Here is a 10,989-nt window from a genome sequence, read left to right on the forward strand (position 1 = left end):
AAAGTCTTTACAGACCCCTTTTTAACCTGTGTATAGCCTGCAAGAGACATGCTAAATAGCAAGCATATGGAGAACTCGCCCCTCTAAACTAGTACAAGCTGTCAGTCATAAACACTATGGGACATTCTGAGAGATAGTAGGAATAGCTAGCTCTAAAAGCCCCCCATGGGTCCTTCTATGTAGTCGGTTCATAATGCATCACTGTATAACGTCCAGCTTCTACCTAGTTCTGCAAGGGCATCAACGTTTTTTAAGCACTTACAGATGAATAATAGTATGCCTACTGGCACTTAATAGAATGCATGAAGGGCCATAGTCAAGGATACGGACGGCAGCAATTGTCGATAGGGTTTACCCCAAGCATCTGTAGGGTTTACCCAAAACATCTGGAGGATTGCAGACTGCAGATCCCCCATTTAGAAGCTCCCAACTTAGCATTTTTCTGACAGAAAACGCTCAAGCGTTCCTACGCACTTCTTCCTATAAGGCCTGTATGGTATAATGGCCACTACCAATTTACTCTGCTGTAAGCTTCCCTGACAAGGCACATGGTCCTGCACAGGGTCTTCGGAACCCAGTCAGACCCGACGCTGCACCACCATCATGAAGAGTTGATCGCTGGGCAAAACTACTAACACTCCCGTGGTGACCAGGGTGGGTGTGTGTGGAACATTGCCTCCACCATCACCCAACGTAGAGCCTCTAATGTACCAGTTCACAACCAGCAACCATGGAGTGTACATCTAAGAATAAAAACACAGCAACTAAAAGTTATTTGCTCTGTGAGAAACGATGGACAAGCACCTTTCTAGAAAAGCACTTATTTTAAAAAGCTATATAGAAGAAAAATGTCAATTCTTAACTGTTTCGATCCCTTTCCCGAGAGCAGGGCCTACAGAGGTTAGATTTCTTTTAACTCAAATGCATTGTTAGATGCGAGACTCTGCACCCTCTTGACACTTGGGCCTTGTAAAAAGTGTGTATTGTATATCGCGTCACAATAATTATCTTGCAATACGAACATCAGTCAAACTCCATTCCAGAGTAACGCCACAAGAACACATGCTGCAAACGTAGATAGTTGCTGCTATATTTATTAAGCTGGCTAGAGCTTTTTCTCAGGAATGTTCGCCTTATTCAGAAGCACCAAAATTAAAAGACCTGGCAACAAAGTGGTTGTTATTACTACTATTGGCAGTTCTAGCATTGACAGCCATGTGAAGTTACATGTTGTTCCTTGAACTCTCAATAGTGAAATAACGTGTTTCAACAAAGAATAAAAAGGTATGCCACAGTCCCTTAACGCAGCACGAGCAAGACACGCTCTGAATACCATAAAACCCTCAGAAAATGCCTACCCTATTGACCCTATAATGCCCCAAGAGATCCCTGAACTGTACACACCTAATAAGGCCCCACCACAATCAATCTAGTACTCGAAAACTGCCTTGAAAATACATTCTAAATTCTATTATTGTTATAGAACCTTGGAGGATATAGACAACAGGGGGTGTGGGGTGGCGACAACTCAAGAGTATTGCAGCTCAGTGTGCATGCCCTTCTAAAGACACCCCTGAGCTGTATAAAACCCTCACAGACCTACTGGTCCTCATTTAGCGTGGTGAAGACTCTCAAAGCAGTACACAGCCAAAGACCCAGTGAACAGAAGGTATAAACCAGGAGTCTATTGAGGTATACAAAGCCCGCCAAGACCTCCAAATTCTACATAGCCTAAGAGAGGACAAACGATGTAGGGCCTAAAGATACCCATAAAACAAACACTTGTCAGATTCACTTAACCAGAACAGAGCCTTCTGGTGCCCTTCGCGTATCCCCAAAAATCATGTACAAAAATCAGACAGACACTAATTTGTGCGGAAGATGTTGAACTTCTTGAACCTAGCAAAGGCTGGCAGACATCCCGAAATATCGGGCCTCCTGTCAGAGGTCTCCCGAACCTCCTACAGATACTGGATTATCCTAGTGCAGGCCCTAGAGACTTCTGTGCAGGTTGCAAGCGACCATGCTCAACAAAGAGAACCCCCAGAGGACTCTCAGACTAATTTGGTGCAGTGGGCAACAGATATCTAGATCTGTTTGGCCTGTCAGAGGCCCATCCCCTGAACGTAGTTAAACAATCCCTCCCCGAACCGGTATGAAAAGCCAACAGAGATCTACTTGTCTGTGTACAGGAAAGATATAGACAAACTTGAATCGTATAAAAAATGGCCACAAGTGCCATGATCTCACGATATACCAGCAGAGCCTGCCACCATTTCCCTTGACCCCAGTGCAGTTAGAGGTCCCAGTAAGTTTTGGTAGGGACACCCCCCTCAGAACCAACTACTGGAAGATATGTCAATCCTACCCAGTGCAGTCCCACACGATCCTACATAGACACAGAGTGCAGGTATAGACCTAGCATCCCTTTTTTGACCGTCATGTAGCCAGAGATATCTCTGAGCCTACAGCAGCTCTCAACCCCCATGAGCCTTGGCCAAAAAAACTAACAAAATGCAGGCAAAGGGGTCCTGTACTGAAATGTCAGCAGAAGTGACTTCCTCTCCTCAAGGGACAACCAGCCATCCCAATGAACCCAGTGAAGTTAGAGACCTGCCCAAATCCGGGGCAGGCAGACGCCCATAAACTCAGAGCAACCAAACACAAACCTAGATCATAAATCTAACGTAGACCATCCCCGAACCTGGTAGCTGAGAGTATCAAGGGCTACTTCACACAAACCCAGAACATCACGACTACATCTAGACCCACAAAAAGCAACTGCAGCATCACATTTGCAGCACAGTCAGCAGCAACAACCAGCGCCGGCACCAAGGGCCCTTTAATCTATAAAATGATTCACTGTCTGTGCCATACACGCCCAGTTCGTCTCCAACTCACTGTCCATCAAGTCCTTTGAGTTACACCATACTGGTGACGGATGCTTCAATGAGGCAGAAATATGCCTGGCATGGTCTGTGGTACTGTGCACAAGAAATGTGACATAGCAGTGTGGGTTGGCCTGACCTTTTGTTGTAGCACAAAGTCTGATTCGCATTGCGCCACTGTCCTCCTCTTTAATGGTATAAATGTACTAAAAACTCATAAAAAGCTGTCCAGAGGAATTGACAGTGGTTATGAATGGTTCCACTCTTCACCTATCATTGTTCATATGTATATTCAGTGAAGGAACTTAGCATCCGGGACATGGGGTCAGCAGCAGAACTCACTATCTGAGCCAGGCCAAACGGCCCTATCTCAGATTCCCTTACCAGAGACCTGATGAAGCCACTGACAGAATCAGGGATAGGGTGAAAAACCAAAATCAGCAGCTCAGTCAAGGCCCATGGAGCCAGCAGGAACACAACCTGCCATCTTAATGTGGGATCTGGCATCAGCAACAGAAGATACCACCCAACCATTAGGCCAGTAACTAAATCCATAATCTGAGCCAATGAGTTATAAACTAAAACAACCTTATGAAACAAGTGATCATCAACAAACCACCACCAGTGCTAAGGGCCCCCGGAGACAGGAAGAAAATGCATCATTTAGGCCAAGATCATGTAGTGGAACACTGGACCCACCAACTGGGCCCTTTAATCTGTGACAGAACCCACATCTGAGACAAGGAATCAGTAATAATATCCTTAATTTGACTCAATGATTACAAAAACAGCAACGGGAACCCCCAAATGGACCATGAACTCGGCATGTGTGCCCATAGCCTGAACCATCAACAGGCTCCATCACTCGAGTCATAAATTCAGCAACACATGCCAATTTCTGGCAGAGGCATAGCCAGGATTGTCTAACTAGTGGGTCCTGAAGCTAATGTAGATGGACCAACACAGTGACATTAAATCTGTAACTGCCCACACAGTGCTGCTGCGTGGGCATTTACAGATTTTGGGTAGGCCTTGCCCGCTAAGGCCCTACCCTGTCTACGCCTCTGCTTTATGGCCCATAAACCATGGGGTCTTTAACAAAACCCACCATCAGAAGCATGGAATGAACAGTCTTAATCAAGGAACAGATACCGAAACCTACTATGCGAGCCAGGCGTTGACAAAAGAACGACCACCCAAACCATGGTGGCAAAAGAAATTACCATCTGAGGCATGGAAATAACTGGACCCATTATCCAAAACAAGCCGTGGACAACAATACTATCTAACAGAAGAAAGGACCATGAACTCCACACAAAAACCACAATGGCCAAAGTATCGGCAACACAACCCATCACCTGGGCAATAGCGACAGCAACTGAGCCCTCCAAACGAGCAAAGGATCAAAAAGTCGGCAACAGACAACCCCCTGAGCAATTGATGCCTGAATCAAGTACATTGAACATCTGCATCAAAAGACGTGGGGGCAGTTAAAAGAGGCACATCTTAACACAAAAAGTCAGCAACAGAAAACACTGAGCTCAGAAGTCTTCATCCGCACCTGGGACTCGGTGGGAAAGCGCACGCCACGGCCATGTACGGTACCAGGGCACAGGCAATGCCATCTATAGCGTGTAATTTGAGCTTGAAGCTTTTCAGCTCGAACTGGATGGTTTAGACTGCGAGCTGCAGCGCTTACGTCTTCTTATGGCCTGCCCCAGGCATGAGCCATTCCCCTGACCCAATAACCAACCCCCTCTCACCCACACTTCCTAATGCCATAGTCCCACTTGCACCCTCCATCCCCTCCCTTGCCCAACTTCCTCATAACAGCGGCCAGGATCCCTGATGCCCTTCCTAGTACACGTTCTGAAAACGTTGCTCCAACGTTGTCATAGCCCGCCTGATTGATGCGATAAGTGATTAAGAGCAGATCATTTACTACTACTGCTTAATTACCCATGCCCACCAATCTCTGCTACCACCTCTCTAAGCTACTGCCCCACTATTTCGCTGTGATCCCAGATTAACGTGCCCCCACCCAGCCCCACGTTCACTATATTTCGCCTAAGCGTTACATCCCAACCATGGTTACTCCCCCAGATTCCTGTACAGTCTACACCCCTCCTTACTCCAAGCACTACTCAACCACTTCTGTTTGCCCAAATGCCTCTGCACCTTCATAGTTTTTCCCGTTCGTCCCTTTCCATGTGCCCCAGGTCCTCTTGCATGGTGCCCCAGTCACTCTGCTCCCATCTGTAGGCATACCGTACACTCCCCCTTGATTTTACCCGTCCATGCGCCGCTCTAAAATGTTGATACGTTTTTCTGCCACTCCAGTTTGTACTCCGAAATTGTGTTTGTTGCCACCTAAATGTCCCGTTTCTATTTCCAGCGTTTGCAACCAGCCCCTACTCCTTGTTGCCCTTACTTCCTCCTGTTGTTCGTTTACACCACTACTTGCCCCAGCTACCTGTTGATGTCTCCGCTTCCGCAGTCCCGTTGCTGTCTCTGCCTCTTCTCCGCTCGTGCTGCCTCTGCCCTCACCTGTTGACAAGTCTATCTGCCCCTTGACCACTACTTGCCTCTACTGAGTCGTTCTGTGAGTTTTGTACCTGTTGCTTCACTGCACCCCATGCACACACAGCTCCGTTTCTCCTTACCTGGTGCAGCGCCGTCAGCCCGTCTACGTTAGTGCCATTGATGGGGGCTCCCGCCGCCAACAGCTCCTTCACCTCGGCCCGATCCCCAGCCGAACAGGCAGCCATAAAGACAGCGCCCTGGGCGAAGCGAACCCGGGTGCCGGCTGACTTGACAGCGGGTCCGCCACCCGGGCCCCCGCCCACCCCTTCCTCCGAGGCCCGCCAGCGGCTCAACTGCTCCCGGCGCTTTAGCCGCGCCGCATCCGAGCGGCACCGATCGTCCGCCGCCGCCATCTTCACACTGCGGCCGGGCCCGGGGAGCGGGGGCGGCCGGCGGAGGGAGGGGAGGCCGGGAAGAAGGCAGGCTGGGGAGGGCTAGTTGAGTACCGGGGGAGGACCAGGCAAGGTGGAGGGCTGAGGGAGGCAGGCCGGGGAGGGGCTGTGCGAGGAGGTGGGCCGTGGGAGGAGGCAGAGCGGGGTGGGTCTGGAGGCCGGCCCGGCGGTGGGAGGTTTGGTATCGGAGGGGGACAAGAGTGGGGGCTTAGAAGAGCCGCGTCTGTAAGGCCGCTGCAGGAACCGAAGGAAGAGCGCTTTCATTTTTCGCGCCGATAGTACTACCAGAGCCTCCCGTTTCAGTTCCGGAACTGGACATACGCAGAGACTGTGGCCGCCTCAGCTAAACTGTAAACAAATGCTTTACTGTGAAGGAAATCACTATCAACTCACCAAGTCAGAAAATACTAGTGCGTGACGGTCAGACACCCAGAAAGGGCGAGGGTTGTCTGCGCAGACCAGACTGTCTCACAAGTTCGCTTTTTATTCAGGACGCATCTTATTAAAACTACATCTTATATACTGAATGTTTGGGCATAAGCTCTCAACTCACACGCTTTTGGTGGGTGTCACCTGCCTTGTGAAGGGCTGACCTACCCTGCAAGCCCATGCATTCCAATGGGCGCCTCACCCGCCAAAAACAAAATCGGGTGATTACACCCGCCTTTGTGGTTGAGAGCTATGTATTTGGGGCTTCGGGGGTCTGCGTCAAACGGAGTATATGGTTCTAGTAAGGTGTTTTACAAAACACGCCTCAGCCTGTGGTGGCTGGGGAGGTGGAGTGCGATAAATATTTCATATTTAACAGTCTGTTGGTATCGTTGTTTAAAGGAAGCAAGTTTGTCTGTGGTAAAAACGGCACTTTTCAATATAACAAACGGGTTACGTTTAGCCCGAATGTATTTTCATAAAGGTAAGAGTGAAAAAAAACAAGCATGAATCATGAGATCATTTTTTCATCACATATCTTGATACTAGTGTCCATGAAATCGAAAGTCCTTTGCATAAACCTGAAGAAGTTTATAGAAGCCATATTTGTCAAGATGGCCGAGGGCGAAAGCAGCTTCGACATTTTGGGGGTGCCGCATGACCGTTTGGAAAACTGTTAGTCAGAAGGGACATTAAACCTATTGTGCTACTGATTACCCCATACCCCCAACCCTGTCCTACCGCCCCCTCCCCAAGCCCAGGAGGCTGAGTAGATATGCTTTCCTTTGGCCCATTAGATCTATCTTTCACTCCAACTCACCAGAGGCATAGCCATGATTCTGTAACAAGTGGGACCTGGAGCTAATGCAGTAGGGCCCACACTAAGAAGAGCCTGCAGAGGTAAGGGCACTAGTTCTGTTCCCAGTCAAATGCACAGGAGTGATGGAGAGTAGTGAGGGAGGGTGAACCAATCAAGGGGGGTGGGTGGGCTGTCCCCTTGAGAAACGTTTTTAAATAATTGGATAAAATAGTAAATTTTTCTTTTCAGTACACTTTCTGTGCCAATTTAGGTAAAAAGCCACACAGTTTACAATCGTTTTTGCAGTGTAAAACATAAAAAGTCCATTAGATGCCAAGCCACCAACAATGCACAGGAGCACTTTCAAACACATTTTCATAATGCCTTTGCCCACTATATGCCAGTACTCTGCAAGTGTAAAAAAAAAGCACTTTTATATCCATTTAATGTCCATTCTGATGCACCTATATATGCCACTATTCTCACATAGGAAAATACTCATGTTGGCTTTGTCCATAATGCCAGTAAGGATACTATAGCACAGCATGTTTATGCTAGCTATGCCAATACATGCCAGTATCCCAAATGTGAGAACATACTCCTGTTGGCTATTACTTAATGCACATGGAAAAAAAACCCATGCCACAGTAAAACAACATATTGTGGCTGGCTACACAAATCCCCCACTCCCCATAGAAGAACTCTCATCGTGTATTTTCTCCCTAACAGCAGTAAAACATGTCATGCCACAGTAAAAAATCATTGCCTTGCAGGCTGCACTAATGCCTTCACCCCAATGTAAGAATACTTATGTTGCCTTTGTCCTTAACAGCAGTAATAAACTGCAATGCCACAGTAAGAAAACATGTTCTTGCTGGTCAATCAGTAAGATAGCTCAGCTGGCTGAGGGCATGCTGTTGTAATCCGAGTGTGATTCGCAGGTTCAAATCCTACCAAGGCCAACTCAGCGTTTCATTCTTCATCGCTACTTTCTGCTCCAATTTTCAATGTTATGTGGATGACACTCAACTCTCTTTCAGGCTCCCCTCAGCCACCTCTGCTTCTTCTCTCATACCAGGCTGTCTGGCCGCAATTCAGAAATGGTGTGCCACCAATAATCTCTGCTTTGATACCATTAAGACTGAGATCCTCCTTATTGGGACACCCTCTCCCTCCTTTCCTCTCTCTCTTTCTGGCCACCCACTCTGGGCCCTCTTCCTGTGAGTCTAAGAACCTTGGTGTCATCTTCGACTCCACCCTCTCCTTCTCTCCTCACATCTCTTACGTCTCTAAGAAGCCAAACTATCAGCTGCACCTCCTCAGAGGTATTCTTCCTTTTCTCACTTTCCCCCTGAAGTTAACTGTCTCCAGAGCTCTGGTCTTCTCTAGTTTGGACTATTGCAACAGCCTCTTTCTAAATCTTCCTGCCTCTACTCTTCGACTGTTGCAACTTATCCAGAACAGGACTGCAAGACTTTTCCTTGGCCTCAAGCCCAGGGATTGTATCTCTCCAGCTCTGAAGTCTCTTCACTGGCTCCCCGTGGCTGCAAGGATTAAGTTCAAGACCCTCTGCATTGTCCACAGGGCTTTCGGGGGCCTGGGACTGCTCTACCTCCAACATTCTCTTCCAAAACATCTTCCTTCTCGAGCTCTCCGCTTATCCACTTCCAACTCTCTGAGTGTCAGATGCTTCTCCAAGCAGAGCGCTAGGGGCAGATCCATCTCCTTGGCTGGGGGCTCCTTTTGGAACAGCCTCCCATCTCTCAAACTTGAACAGAACAACCTCTGGTTCCGGAAGCAACTCAAGACCTTCCTTTTTGCTTCCACTTTATCTCTTCTTCTCCCCTGCTGATGCACCTGACTGCTCCGCGCACTGGTCACCTGGTCACCCTCTGAACTCAGGCCCAGGCTCCTGCATGTCCAGGCTCCCCCGCTCTGCCCCCAGGCTCCCCAGCACTTAGGGTCTGTAGCTGCAACCCCACAGTCCCCTTTCTCTGTATTTATGAGCCACCCGCTGGCTGCACTTGCGAGTTAACTGCACTTCCTCCTTCCCCTGCCCCCGGGCACTTCTCCCCTTTCCTCTTCGCCACACTTGCGCAATCTGAATGACACAAGGCCTAGTAAGATCATTATTTTGTCCTCCCTTTGTTTCCCCCTCCTTGTCTTGTCACACCTAGAAACACTTGTGTGCAGATGCGTTATAAATGCCATATCATATCAAAGTGACCTCCCTGAACTCTACCCTCCTTGTACTATTATGTTGCTGTTGCACCTTGTGACCTCGCTCTTACTGTGCACTACTGTGTTTTCCCTACTCACCAAGTTGTACCAGCGCTGTGATACGTACGGGTTTGGGTGCTGTCAATAAATGCAATAAATAAATAAATCTCATTAAATGAGCACAAACTTCGGTTGAGTAATACATTTTATGTAAATATGTTCTCTGTACAGCGTTTTTGCAAAAGCGCTATATACATAACATATTACCATTACACAAATCCCCCATATAAGAACACTTATGTTCGACTCATCATGTTATATTCCCCTATGTAAGAATATTTATGTTGCCTTTGACCTTAACACCAATAAAAGCCAAGTCAAAATAAGGAAACATGCCCTCCCCATGTAAGAACACTCATGTTGGCTTTGCCCTTAATGCTAGTACATCATTCCATGCCACAGTAAGATCCAGCCAGGCCAGTCCCATGTAGGAGTTGGCCTTGCTTCCTGCTCTTAACTCTTAGATCATGGGCGTCTCTCTCCCGGGTGTCCGAAGCGAAGGGCAAACAAAGAAAAGGGCAATTCCTGTTTGGACCTGTTCAGACCAGGAAGACCCAGGGGCCGACCCCCCTGCTCAGACAGCAGGTTAGCATGCACCAACATGTGTTTACACCCTCTGTCCCCACAGGCCATCCCCACCCCCTCTGGTCCCCCTGTGATGTTCCCTTGTGCCCCCTTCTCACACACAGATATTGCCTGTTTTGCTTAATTCTTCTACCCGGCTTCCCCCCCGTCACCCTCCAGCCTACTTCTGAAGGAGTCTGTCCTGATACATTCTGGTTTCACGATCTCTGTCTTTTGGCCAATGCTGGATTTGACTTTTATGGACTTCATTGATTCACGGTGCGTCACCCTTTTTCAACTCTCATGCTGGACTTCCTTTGCATCTTGTACTCATGGTGGCCCTGAATCATGCTGTTCCCGTCTTCATCTTGTATCCTGGCTTGCAACATGATGTGTTACTACTGACTTGTACAAGTGTATTCGCTCTCCACTCTTGCTTCTCCACTCTTTTTGACTGCTTACTCTATGTTCCCCCCTCCTCTCCCTTCTCCTATATCCTCCCTCCTCCCCTCCTTACTTTCTTCTATGCACTTACTCTATCAGAATTGTCCCTGGACCTAGTATGATAGCAACCCGTCTGTCTCCTCCCACCTCCCCTTACTGTCAACCCCACTCCCCCATCCAGCACTATCTGAAATGTCGTCAGACCTAGTACGGTAGTCGCTAGTCTGTTTCCATTTCCTTCCCACTCTCCCCCTCCTTACCTTATCTATGTCTTAGCTCTTGCACAATCTGAACTGTCGTCAGGCCGAGTACGATAGTTAATTTCACATCCTTACTGTTCATGGCCGTAAGAATGTCATTGTTTTTTCCCTTGTTCCCTTCCCTTGCCTTGAAGCGCTTTGAAACACATTGTGTATAGGCGCTATATAAATAAAATATCATATCATATCTGTCATTCACAGGAGCACCCATAACATTTTGACTGTGCGCTTATTCATAGGTGTGCACTTGCAGACACCTCGTAGCATACAAACATACACCCACTTACACACTCCCTCGCATGCATGCATGCATGCATGCATGCATGCATGCATACATAGAATCCCTGCAT

The 10,989-nt window shown here is 48.0% G+C and overlaps 1 protein-coding gene across 3 annotated transcripts in view; it reads right to left on the reverse strand.

Annotated features, from left to right (window-relative positions):
* LOC138503813 (protein phosphatase 1 regulatory subunit 12A-like) overlaps nt 1-5,976 on the reverse strand; it is a 977,826-nt gene extending 971,850 nt beyond the window's left edge. For 2 of the 3 annotated variants that reach the window (XM_069623833.1, XM_069623832.1), the window contains exon 1: nt 5,552-5,976. In XM_069623833.1, the coding sequence (XP_069479934.1) occupies nt 5,552-5,824 (273 nt within the window). In that variant the 5' untranslated portion in view covers nt 5,825-5,976. The remainder of the gene's footprint in view (nt 1-5,551) is intronic. The other variant, XM_069623831.1, reaches the window with a different exon arrangement.
* Between the last annotated feature and the right edge of the window lie 5,013 nt (nt 5,977-10,989).

The sequence above is a fragment of the Ambystoma mexicanum genome, chromosome 11 (assembly GCF_040938575.1).
Source record: "Ambystoma mexicanum isolate Mex_15411 chromosome 11, UKY_AmexF1_1, whole genome shotgun sequence".
NCBI lineage: Eukaryota > Metazoa > Chordata > Amphibia > Caudata > Ambystomatidae > Ambystoma > Ambystoma mexicanum.